General features: G+C 44.1%; 1 protein-coding gene across 1 annotated transcript; it reads left to right on the top strand.

The window, feature by feature from the left end:
- Nucleotides 1–216: 216 nt before the first annotated feature.
- DAGLB (diacylglycerol lipase beta) lies at nucleotides 217–12,700 on the top strand. Its single transcript, XM_014869481.2, has 15 exons — nucleotides 217–477; nucleotides 955–1,106; nucleotides 3,253–3,427; nucleotides 3,935–4,196; nucleotides 4,282–4,407; nucleotides 5,395–5,522; nucleotides 6,434–6,560; nucleotides 6,906–6,989; nucleotides 7,440–7,517; nucleotides 7,897–7,977; nucleotides 8,066–8,193; nucleotides 8,661–8,729; nucleotides 8,825–8,897; nucleotides 9,879–10,132; nucleotides 11,626–12,700. Exons 1-15 carry the CDS (start codon nucleotides 383–385, stop codon nucleotides 11,816–11,818), a joined length of 2,025 nt encoding a protein of 674 aa, XP_014724967.2. The 5' UTR covers nucleotides 217–382; the 3' UTR covers nucleotides 11,819–12,700.
- The last annotated feature ends 196 nt before the right edge of the window (nucleotides 12,701–12,896 follow it).

The following is a 12,896-nucleotide window of genomic DNA, read 5'->3' as shown; positions in this document are numbered from 1 at the left end:
CGCTGCTGCCGTCTCCTGGCTCCCCTGCTCCGAGCCCAGCGGAACCTGGCCCTGCCCACTGCTCGCCCTGTGACGTCACTCAGGGGTCCTGTTGGAGTCCTGTTCCGGGGCGGTGTGACGTCACTCCCGTTGGGCCCGCACCGCGCACGCGCCCTGGCGCCACCGCCCTTTCCACCACCCCGCGCGCGCGTGCCGGGATGGGGCGGGGCTCCCGCCAGGCGCATGCGCGGCGCGGCTCGATTGGGGTGGGGCGAGGTGCTCAGGGCGGAGTGGGCCCGCGTGACGTCACGGCACCGCGAGGCCGTGCCCGCCCCTGCGGGCGGTGAGGCCTGAGGGCAGGGGGAGGCGTGTGGGACTCGGGCGGCCCTGAGGGACCCGCACAATGCCGGGGCTCGTGCTGTTCGGCCGGCGCTGGGCCATCGGCAGCGACGACTTCGTTCTCCCGGGAGCCTTCGAGCTCTTCGTCCGGCTGGTGTGGTAAGGCGCGCCCCGGGGCCGCTGCCCACCGGCCCGGCCGCTCGCCGGCGGGATGAGCGGTGCCCGCGGCCCGGGCGCTGTCGGTCCCTGGCACAGCACGCACCGTGCGGTGCCCGCGCTGCCGCTGCGCTCCGGGCCGCCCTCACCCGCTGGGCTTAATCTGCGAGAAGCGCTCGTGTGGTTTCGTAATTAATACGGTGACGGCTTTGTGCCCGCCGGCCGCGGTGCTTCGGGATCTGAGGGAGGGACGGAGTGGCAGCAGGCAGGGAGCAGGTGGCTCGGTCTGCACTCAGCTGAAGTGTAATTCCTGCTGAGTGCTGGTGTCGTGGTTTCATCCTGACACTTTCCTTATGTAACAGGTCCCTCGCTGTTAATCTTTGTGCGGTGCTTTCATTAAGACCACTACTGCCCATTAGGTGATCACAGCAGGCACTTCTCCCTTCCTGCTGTAACTGTTGTTATCTCCCTTCCTGGCAGGTGGATTGGGATTTTTGTCCTTTACACGGTTCACAAAGGGCAGTTTAACTGTCCCGGGGGAGGATTGCTCCACAGCTACCTGCTCGGCCTCATCATTCTTCTGGCTTCCATAATATGTGCATTGTCTGCTCTTGTATACGTCAGTATGCAAGGTAAATAGTTAATAATTTTGTTTTGTGTTTATCTAGTAGGATTGTAATAGAAGTGTGTTTTTAATCCGGAGCTGACATTAAAAGCTACCAAAAAAATTGAAGTGTTTCCATGGTAGTCAGACTTGAAAAACTCCATCAGCATTAACATGTTTGCTTTAATAGTATTGCCTAGTCTGGAACCTAACATAATAAATAGATACAACAGGTTAGTGCAGCTAATGGTTTATTGCCATCAGAGCATCCTGAAAACTATGTATGATCTCTGATGTAACACTTCCACCTCTCTGACAGGAATTTAGGGAAGTGTATCCAGAATCATTTGAAGTATCCTGTTAGTTCTGCCTTGCATGGGCAGGTTTAGTCATGTCTTGTCAAAGTCCCTTAGCTGCAGTGTGCTGCTTGGGGAAAAAACACACAGAAAAGTGAATTGTATAAATGTCATTATAAAACTGAAAATGAGTACTATTAAATAGAGCAGGAGAGCTTGAAATGAATGGCTGAAGTAAGGACCCAAATGCAACTTCTAATTATTTGTAGAAATGGTTTATTTTGGGTTAAAATTGCTAGGAGAGCATTTTTCTGGTGAGGCACCTGATCATCGAAGTAATGTTAAGAAGATTAATTTGAAATACGTGTGTGGTCTCTGGAGTAACACATGAGACTCCACAGTTTCTAATATATTGGTTCTCATGACTCACTGAAAATAAGCATTTATGCTTCTGTAAATAAATATTTTTACTTCTTTCCATTTAAGCAATTTTAAGAGAGTGCATGAAGAGAAACTATGACAGAGCAGAGGTGTGGATGATAATTCTGGCCTTGAATCTGACTACTGGTTTTCTTAGAGTTTCCAGAGGAGGGGAAGTAAGATCAGCCAGACCGTGATGTTTATATCAGAGTTTCACAGAATAGTCTGGGTTGGAAGGGACCCACAAGCATCATTGAGCCCAGCTCTTAAGTGAATGGGCCATACAGGGGTCAAACCCGTGTCCAGGGTGTTGTCAGCACCAGGCTCTAACCAAAGCTGCAGAGGTGAGAGATGTAGCTGTAAATAGCAGTGATAAAATAATCTTGTTTGCTATGAAAGTACAGCTACAAGGCCACTGTAACTAAGAAATTGAAGAATTCTGAGGCTAGATTTCCAGGAAAACAAAGGGTGAGGTGTGTTGGACTTTGGTTGGAACGTGTGGGTTTGGGTGTGCTTGGTCTTGCACCAGCCCTTGTGCTGTCCTGAGGGAGCCTGGCTGGAGCCCTCACACCCTGGGGATGGTGCTGAGAAAGGAAAAGTTGTTTAAGGGACGCACAGTTCCATCTGATTGTGTCTGTGTAAGCAACCACGCTGCTGCAGGACAGGCTGCAACATGGGACTGGGAAAAAGCAACCTCAGGATTAAGGGCTTTTGAAACAGCTTTATCACTGGGTGTGAACCACAGCTTTGTAATTGGAAAACAGTTCCCAAAGTTGTTATTTTTTTCTGCAGCCTTTACAAATTACTTGTCTACACCTGAGCACGCACACCCCACTACCTCATTTCCCTGGGATCAGCAGACTGGTTTAAGGAGATGAGCTAGCCAAAAGTTACTCCCTTTTTTACTGCCTTAGAGTGCTAAAACGAAGAAGTTATTAATAAACTAACAATACAGAAAATAGCCTGAGAAGTATTTGTCCTGGTAATGGTTCTACTTTTGTTCTCTTATTATTATTTAGCAACTCTGTTAAAAAAACCTTCATTGTATCCCAGCAAAATAGCATCTGAAAATGAAATATTAACCAGCTAAAAGTTAAATAGAATAATAAAAGCAGGCCTCAAGAGTCACACGGAGCTGTAGGTGAACGAGTGCTCCTGGATGCATCTTTGGCTTATGCATGGCACAGCACTGCTGCCTCCAGTTCAGTGCAGAACTGTCTCTGGCTAGAGCTGTTTGGAGTTTTAGTAGAGTAGATTCTAAGAATCACAGCTATAAATCCACTGTTGTTTTTCTTAGCTTCAGTGATAGCTTTCCATTAGTATGAAAGAACTTCGTAGTTTCACTTACATTTCTTACTTTCTGTAAAGCCCAGAAAGTTCATATTTCTAGATAGGATTTTATGTATTTGAGGTGCATTCATGAACAGTTCTTATTTTAAATTCTCTCTCTAATTTCAGGAACAATTTCTAATCCAGGCCCAAGAAAATCACTTCCCAAAATACTTTATACTCGCCTGCTTCTCTATTTCCCTGAATTCATCTGGGCTGTTGTAGGAGCTGTGTGGGTGTCAGACAACAGCGTGCAGTGTGAGAAGACTGTGATAAATGGCGTCATTGGGACAGTTATTGCAAGGTAAAGGTGCCTCCCCACAAATCTGAGCTTGACAGTGTATGGGAAAAGGAAAATGGGTTGGTATCCTTCCCTAAAAGAGCGGCTTGCCTTGGGAGAGAGAACATGTCCTGCAGGGAAGGAAAGGAAGTGAAGGTCAGAAAGGGTAAGAGGGGCAATGGGAGCTTAGAAAACTGGGTAAATATGAAGAATGTAGTAACTTGATCACTTAGCTGGTGGTGAAAAATGGAGCTGCCACTCCTCTGTGCTGCTGCTTCCAAAGCACTCAGCTGTGATTGCAGGTTTGGTGCCCTGTGTGAAACTGAGCCACCAAGCCTTGTTCTGGCGCCCGGAGTATTGCAAGCACAGTCCAAAGAGCTGCAGCCTCAGGACAGCAGCAGAGGTCTCCAGACAGAATTCCATACCCAGCTTTGGTTTCTGTCTGCCAAGATCTGTAGTTGGGATTTCTTGCACACTTGTCAGAAGTGTCTGGTTTCACAGTCTGTTATCCCACTCCCTCCTGTCTGGCAGCTGGATTATCATCGTCTTTACCGTCATTGGAGTTGTCATTGTCTTTGACCCCCTCGGGGGGAAGAAGACTTTCTACCTGCCCGACGGTGTGAGCCGCAACCTGGAGAGCAGCCAGTCGGGGCAGCTGCTGTACAATGTGAAGAGCTCTGCCACCAGGGTGTGGGAGAAGAGGATCAGGCTGCTGTGCTGCTGCATCGTGCAGGACGACGACCACCGGGTGGCCTTCACCAGCATCGCCGAGCTCTTCCGCAACTACTTCTCGGTAAGAGGGAGAGCCTTGCTCCTGCTCCGAGTTCTGCCACGTTGAGGTGTGGGATGGTTTTACAGTCTTCCATGTCTTTGTACAGGACACTGACCTGGTGCCAAGTGACATAGCAGCTGGTTTGATTCTGCTCCATCAAGAGCAAGATAAAATGGAAAACTGCCCCAAAGAGCCTGAAGAAGTCCTGTGTCATTCTCCATCATCTCCTGTGGTAAGATAGGGTTGGTGCAGCCACGGGTGTAATGATTCCAGAAAATCAGATCAAATTGAAATGCATTTCTTTATGGAAAGGGTTGTTTGTTGGTGTTTTTTTTGTTTTGTTTATTCTTTTAATAAAAGTAAACACTGCAATAAAAATTCATAGCAATGTACATTATTAATAAATGCAGTTAAAACAAGTTTGGGGTGAAAAACATTTTTCTGCTTTTGCATGAGTAGAACTTTGAATGGGGAATTAAGTGCAAAAAAGGAACCATTAAGACATTTGATCCTTGGTGATCAGTTGGGAGAGAAAGGGAACAGAGGGAGAATGAATATTTGGTACTGTTTACACAGAACTGAGAAGTTAGTTTTCTAGTGTGTATTGTGGGCTGTTTGTCTGCTGCAAATACCCAGACAAGGTAAGAAGCAAAAAAAGCATATTTTAAATGCTTGCAGGTGGTGAGTTAGTTTGCTAACTGATTTTTGCTGGTCTTCAGTGGAAAAGTGCCTTTATAAATTTTTTCCCCTGCTTATAGCCTGTGTTTCATACATCTATGTAGTTGTACTTCAACCAGTGCATCTCTGTCAACTTCCTTTTGAATCCAGCCAGTGTGATGGGGTTGTGCTTTAAAAGTCTGTACCAGAGAGATTTGCTGCAGACTCTTTAGCCTTCCCTTGGACATCTTTAGGTAACATACTTGGAGTGAATGTTGTTTTCAGCATTGACCTTATCAATATATCAGTATTGGAAGAAAATGATTCAGTGAGAGCTTTTCAAGATCCTTGAGCTGTGTAGCTACAAAAATAAACACAGACTTTTTTCTGAAATACAAGTGGCAATTTTTAGTTCCTCTTAGACCTTGAGGTTTTCCTTTTGGTTAGTGTGTATTTTGTCATGCCTTGATTTTCACTAGCCTGTGTTCAGTTTTATTCTGAGGCTGCCTAACACACCTTCCTCCCTTTCTCTGTTTCCTTTTCTTTCCCTGTGTGCTTCCAGACCGATGATTTGGATGTTGAGCTGGAGAATGCTGCTCACTACATGCTGTTTGCTGCGGCTGCCTATGGCTGGCCCTACTACGTGTACACCAACCCATATACTGCACTCTGTAAGCTCAATGGTGACTGGTAGGTTTGACCCAAGAGCTTAAAAACACATGGCTGTCTTCTATTTAACTAGTCTTAGCAGAAATAAAATAGTTACAATAGTAGTATTTTTGTTGCATTAAATTATATCACTCTTAGGAGTACGTGAGCTTGACTGCTAGAGTTATCTTTCAGAAATTCAGAGAAAAAAAATTCCAATGTCTTTTCACCCTCAAACAGATTGGCTTTTTTTCATGGGAAGAGTCTGTGATTGAGATAAAAAAATATTCATTTAGCAAAATGACAAAGGAAGAATTCAAATTAAATGAAACATATTTTAAAATTAGGCTTTTTAGAGATGCCTTTTGGGCACAGATTTACATATAGAAATAAAAGTCTATCAATAGTTTTCCCTGTCCTAAGGAATTTGCAGAAGTTCTCTGTCCCTCCAGCCTCCTTTTTGTTCCTTTTGACCCCTTTACTCAAAAATGTTTATGGTCAGTATGTCATTTTGTATATTGCTGGGTAGGATTACTCTATGTGACCACTGATACTTGTGACTGAAAGAATGATTTTTGTAGTTATTAATATAAAATATCCGTATAGTCTACTGAAATATAAATCACTTGGAGAAAAAAATTATCACATAATACTGTGGGTAAAACATGAGATAAGATTGCTGTACTTGAATTTCCTTTTTCCTTGTTTGTAGTTTCTCTCAGTGGCTTGTAATCCTAAGAATTCTTATCTTACTGCACTGTTTGCTCTGCCAATGGTCCTGTAACAAGGCAGAGGTAACATCTTGCATCAGAATTTTTACTGGTGCTATTGCAAAAAGAAAGCACTTTTGATTCCTGGCAGAAGGCCCTCTGCAAATTTTAATGAGTTTGATTCCTTGAAAGGAAACCTAAAAAATTAGAACCTGAAAGTTTTTTCTCTTCTGTGTTTTGTAGTTGCAGAAATAGACCAACAGATTCTGATATAACGGGCAGTGATCGTCATAACTTTCACTTTGGATCCATCCTAAAAATAACAGGACTGCAGTACAGAGACTTCATCCATATCAGTTTTCATAACAAGGTAAACAATCTGGACAGGCATTCAGCAAGCTGTAGTGATTAATTCAGGGAAAACAAGGGCTGAAGGGTCTAGTTTGCCTTCAGCATTTATGAAGTGTAAGATGCAAAACCAAATGAAAACATTCAGTTTGGATTTCTTTTCTAATCCAACAGAGCAGCCACAAAACCATTGATAGAAATCTGTCTCAGTATTGAAAAAAGGCACTTAGACTAAACAAATAAGAGACCTATTCAGCTTCTTTCCATAGTACAGTGTGGAGCTCTGTGAGAGCTTCCAGAAGGTGAGAACAAGTGCTTGCCCTTACAAAATGTTGGTGTGTTTACTAATTACATTTTTCTCCTCCAGATCTATGAGATTCCATTTTTTGTTGCTTTGGATCACAAAAAAGAAGCTATTGTGGTTGCAGTGAGAGGAACCTTGTCTTTTGAGGTATCATCCATCTGATATCAATAATTAGCTTTATAGAAATGAGTGAACTCCCAGAACCTAGAGGAAATTGTGTTAACACTGGCACATGTTAAAATAACTCACTCACAGGAAGGAGTCTTCCAGGTTTAAGTTGTAAGCCCCTCTGCCCTTGGTTGGATAATATTTCCTGTACTACTGGAAGAGAGAGTTGAGGACAGGCAGGATAATTCCAAGTCACTGTGAGTGGAGGTGCATCCATAATGGGGGTGTCTGCAGTTGGAAATAGTTGCCAGGCTTGGAGCTGTGCTTGCTGTGTGTTTGCTGGGGTTGGTGGTGTGTGGTGGGATGTGTTGTGCTGCTCACACACCTGGCAGCCAGCTGGTGATGTCCCTGTGACAGGGGTGAGCAGCAGAGCACGACTCCTGAGCCCCACAGCCCTGCAGGGAGCTCTGACCAGGGCTTTGTTCACAGGACATTCTCACTGATCTGTCAGCGGACTGTGAAGACCTGACCCTGGAGGAGGTTCTGGAGAATGGGTTTGTGCATAAGGTGTGTGCAGCCTGTGGCTCTTTGCTATAAATACCTGGGATCCTTAGTTAAACAGAAGAATATTCTCCTTGTCAGATGGATTGCACAAATTATTACAGGGTTTGGTGCATCAAATACTGCCTTCTGGCACTGCAAGGTAGAATTTTTAATCCTCTTGTCAGACTCAATGTCCTCATTAAGGATTATGTCCTCATGTCCAAAGCCTTTTTAACTCATACATGGAATACATACAGACCTCATGGTTATAACCAGACTTCTGTCAAGAGGGTGTCAAAGACCAGCTTTGCAAAAAGCTGTGCTGTGATGGTGTTGTGTTTAAACTATCCATGTATCACAGCTCAGATTAGATACCCTTCTAACCTGAACTGCTCTCTTGTAGGGAATCACTCAAGCTGCAAATTACATCTATCGAAAACTAATAAATGATGGAATTTTAAACCAGGCTTTCACAATTGCCCCCGTAAGTTACCTTCCAAATATTTTGATTTGTCAGAAAAATTACCCACAGATTTTTCTGAGTCCATCTAAGTTTGTCTTTCTGTCTGCAGGAATATAAACTTGTGATAGTTGGTCACAGTTTGGGTGGTGGGACAGCGTCCATCTTGGCCATCATGCTCAGGAACTCCTTCCCCACACTGCGCTGTTACGCCTTCTCTCCCCCAGGAGGGCTCTTAAGGTGAGAGACTTCTGTTGCTTGGTTCTGTGTCCAAGCTCTGAAAGCCAAGGCAGCTGCCAGGTGTGTTAGCTGGTAGCTGTGGGCTGACTGTGGGAAGAGTTTGTATGTTCCCCACGCTCCACTCAAATTAATTTGCTCCATCTGAAGTTAGACTCGAGTTCTTGGCAGAGTGTTACAGAATGAAACACATCTGGGGAATTCTGTCAGGCAGTATAATTAGAGTTTATAGAAAAATACTCACCTGACTTGTCTGCCTTGGCCTGTTGGACATCTACACACCCTTAGAGTCAGCACTGAAGTTACTCTGTCACCTTCAGCAAGGAGGTCTGAATGCACACTGAGGCACTGACAGCAAATGGTGCTGCCACATGCTTGTATTTTTACTGCATTATAATGACCATTCTAAAATTAAAGCATGCTTATTTCTTTAGTGCATCTAAATGCCTTTTTTCTTTTTTTTTTTTAAGCAAATCACTTGCAGATTACACTAAGCACTTCATTGTTTCAGTCATTGTTGGAAAAGACCTTGTTGCAAGGTGAGATGAAAATACTTTAAAATTGATATTTTGAGATATGTTTGATAGCAGACAGTGGGGGGCTTTGCTTCATTTTGTTCTCTGTGTTTAAACAGGTTAAGTATGCCCAACATGGAGGATTTAAAGAGAAGAATAGTGAGAATTGTGGCAAACTGCAACAGACCCAAGGTAACCAAATGCAGTTCCTGGTTAAAATTGTGGAATTGTTACCCAGGTTATGCCCCAAATTTAATGTAGTAACTGCTGGTGTGCATATTTTTGGTCCTAAAGCTGAGAGTTTAAATTGTGTTTCAGAACAAAATCGTTTGCTTTTAATTCAGTGACATTTGTATTATTCTCCTATCCTATAAAGTTGTGTTGTTGGAAATTAGGATTCAGTAAGAGTCCAAATATACTGGTTTACAACATTAAAGACCTGAAATTATCTGATAAAAGGAAACTATTAAAAATAGGTAAAAACCAAAACCCCAGACAGTTAAAATTATGTAAAGTCAGCAAGATTTCTAACTTTAATAGTGTAACAATGGTACCAGTAAGTAAGCAAATTATTGGTTTTACTTATATATTACTGTCAGAATTCATTTGGAAAGCAAGTGCTTCTCTGTAACAGTGTTAATTCTTTACCACTTTTTACTGTGAATGGGAAATAGTTTTGAACGTGCTGGATCAGTGTGGTGTCAGGCAGGATGGTACTGGAGGTACAGAGGTGTGACTTAAAGATTTAGAACTGCCATTTTTGAACATCTGAATTTGAATCTGCCATACCCACAGGATTTCCATGTAGTCCCAGGGATGAGCAGAGGGTCTGTGTGACATCCTAAATACAGAATAAGATAATGGACAGTTAGAAGTTAGAGGTGCATGAAAAGTTAAACCTGCAGAGCAGAATCCAGATGGAGTAATTCAGCTGGTAAAGATGGTAGTGTTTTCTGTAGTATTACTGAAGGCTTAGGATCTGTACTGTTGAAATGAATGTTACTGTGGGGAAAATTCGGGAATTACCAAACAAAGTTTGGGGAGCATGTGCTTAAAGTAATCTTTAATCTTTTAATTATAATTTCAGATGAAGTGTGTGCAAGCACACAACTAGAATAAGTTACTTGAAGAGATGCCAAACCTCAGTTGGACTGTTCTTCTCTCTGATTTCAGTACCAGATTTTGCTGCGGGGGTGTTGGTACGAGGTGTTTGGAGGAGATCCTGATGACTTCCCCACAGAGCTGGATGGAAGGAACCAGGATGCCCTGACCCAGCCCCTCCTGGCCGAGGAGAGTTTAATGGTCCATCGGTCACCTTCGTACAATGCCCTTGAGGAGGAGCCACACTTGAATTCACCCCCTCAGTATCCTCATCTGTATCTGCCTGGAAAGATTATCCACATTGTTGAAGAATGCAGCTCTAGGAGGTAAGTGGCATGATGAATTCCACTCTCCTGTCTCCTTAGTCTACTTACAGCTCCTTGTCCCTTTTGAAGTACACATTTCCAGCTCTGTGACTTGGCTGCATCTCCAGTACCCAGTTTTGGTTATTGCACATTACCCAGTTTTCAGTTTCTATTCTGTGCCTCCCAGCTTCTTTCTGTTTCACTTCAAGCCCTGGACACTGTTCTCTTTATGCCTTTTCCCGCCCATTTATTGCAGCTGCTGAAGTGAGGACTTCAAACACCAGGACTGACAAGTTCAGCTTTGCCAGGCTGCAGCTCCTGCCCGAGACTGCAGATGTGCAGTGTGTCCTGGTAGTGGTGAAGTGCTAACAAAATGCCTTGTTACTGAGCAGTCCCATGAATGTTGGTGATTGCAGAGAGGTGCAATACTGCCTGTCATGCTGACCCAGCGAGGCAGGAGAGCTGCAGCTGCCCCAATACCCAGTGCGTGCCCACATAGGCTGTAGTTTTTCCTGTAGTTTTTGCTGCTTTTCTGTGGATGCAGGAAGATGGGACAAAGACACCAGAAAGCTGAAACTGCTGGAAGTGTGAGAATTGTGGCTTTGTTGGGGTAATGTCGTGTTCAGGGTTTTTTTTTTGTGTGGTTTTTTTGTTGATGTTGGGTTTTTTTAGACAAAGCAACCTGAAACAGCCTATAGGCTGTATCAGAGCCAGGCAGGCTCTGATATCCTCTAGTGTTCTGAAACAGAAATAAGAACATTTCTAACTTGCATAAGACATATCTTACAGAAGAAGAGAAATTGTCCCTTACAAAGAGAAAAGGAAAGGATTGGAGAAGAAATTCACTTCTTTCCTTCCATTCAGAAGATCAGTGTTTTGTTTAAGCTTCACATCTTTAATTTCTAACAATTTTAATACTGGTTTTACCAGGTAGATACTTGAACACCTCTGACCTGGGCAGGTTTTCCCAATGGCTGCTCTTCTACTTTATTGAGTTAATTTCTTTTCTGTCTTTTACTCCACAGCACAGCAGTTCATAATTGGAGTTTTTTAAAGTAGGCCTAGTACACAAGAACTCCCATCATGTATTTGGGATTTAATTTTAAAGAATGGTGCATCCTATGTTGCAGCATTAAATACATTGCTTGGTCTCCTATTGATACCACTGTGTCTTGTTCCCTAAATTTGACATTTACCACATGAATGTGCAGTGTTTAATGCCTTCCCCCTCCTTGCTCAGGCTGTATTCCATGGTTTTGGGAGAAGGATTATTTGAATCTTTGATGGCTTCTTTCCCTGTTAAAGCACAGTGTAATTTGGTGCAGTTCAGCCCTCTGGGACATTTCATGGCAGCAATTCCAGCTGTTTGCTGTAGGGCAGAGCTGCAGCTCTCTGGGATCCCACCCGCTGCTGTGAGAGGGTTCCAGTTCCTACCTGAGCCATGTCCAGAGTCTCCGTGTTGCCTGTTCCAGTTCTGACAGAGCCATTGTATTTGTGCTGTGTTTCTTCCCTAGGTTGTGTTCTTCAGATATTAAATATACAGCAAGATGGTCAAACGAAACCGTCTTCAGCAGCATTTTAATAAGTCCCAAGATGATCACAGACCACATGCCAGATGTTGTGCTCAAAGCTCTGACCAGTTTGTCTCAGGAACATGGATCGTGTCTGTCTTGTCAAACACGAGAATACAACCCCAGTGCAGTATAACCACAGCTCAAGGACGACCTGGGAGGCTTTTTTTGCAAGTTTCAGGTATTCAGGACACATTCCACTTTCATGCCTAAGTGGATTTCAGTACTCTTCTCACATTGCATAAAATGAACAAGGGTCTTAGTGCCCGTGCCTCTTAAGCGACCTCGGGGACTGTTGTGCTGTGAGAGCACAGATGGTGTCTCTGTGCTGAAGGCTGGGCTTTTCCAGAACGGGTCAGATTGAGAAGCTCCAGCCGAGCCTGTGTGGGCTGGCGCAGCAGCTGAACGCTTGACCAAAGTGAATGTGTGTGAGAACCGTGTGGCCGCACATGGTGGCCGTGGCAGAGCCCAGGGGCTGCAGGGACGGCGGCGCTGCAGCTCAGAGCTGCAGGGGGAGTGAGCCCGGCCGGGGCGGGGCTGGGCCAGGCTCAGTGATTGCACTATTTTTTCTTACAGATTGTGCTGGGATCCCGGGGTTGTGGGGGAGGGCGTGTTGTGGTTAAATGCTGCTTGGATATACATGTGCAATATTCTTTAATCTACCTGTCTTTTGTTTGTGTTGATCAACATCATTGCTTTTATTGATTTGAAACTAAAACTACTTAATGAGAAGGAAAACAAATACCGTACAGGCCCTGGCATCATGTTGGTCACCAGCTCCAGCTACTGAGCACCACTCTGATTCTGCCAAGAATGTGTAACCAGTTGTAACGATTTTTAAAAAGTGGATTCCTTGTTTCTAGTGTGTAACTATTTTAATTGTTTTCCTTTTTAAGGCTCAGCAGCATTTATTTAAAAGAAATTGATGTAAGTAAAATATGATGTGGTTGAGAATTAACTATGTGTCTGTTCCTGCTGTGATACTCAATATGGAGACAAAATTAAATGCAGAATGAAACCTTGGCTCCTGTGCAATGACAGGGACCAGTGCTGGCTGTCAGAGCTTTCCAGACCTGTGGGGTCCCAGGGCCCCAGCCCCTCTGGAGGCGAGGCAACACACAGAGCAGGGCTTTAAATAAAAGCCTGGAATCTGGGGCATTTAAGCACAAACTGTGACCTGTGCAGAGGAAAAGCTTTTCTGTTTGCACAGAGGG

This window comes from Sturnus vulgaris, chromosome 16 (assembly GCF_052056855.1).
Source record: "Sturnus vulgaris isolate bStuVul1 chromosome 16, bStuVul1.hap1, whole genome shotgun sequence".
In the NCBI taxonomy this organism is placed as follows: domain Eukaryota; kingdom Metazoa; phylum Chordata; class Aves; order Passeriformes; family Sturnidae; genus Sturnus; species Sturnus vulgaris.
The sequence above is the reverse complement of the archived record's forward strand: the minus strand, read 5'-3'. Positions and strand labels throughout refer to the sequence as shown.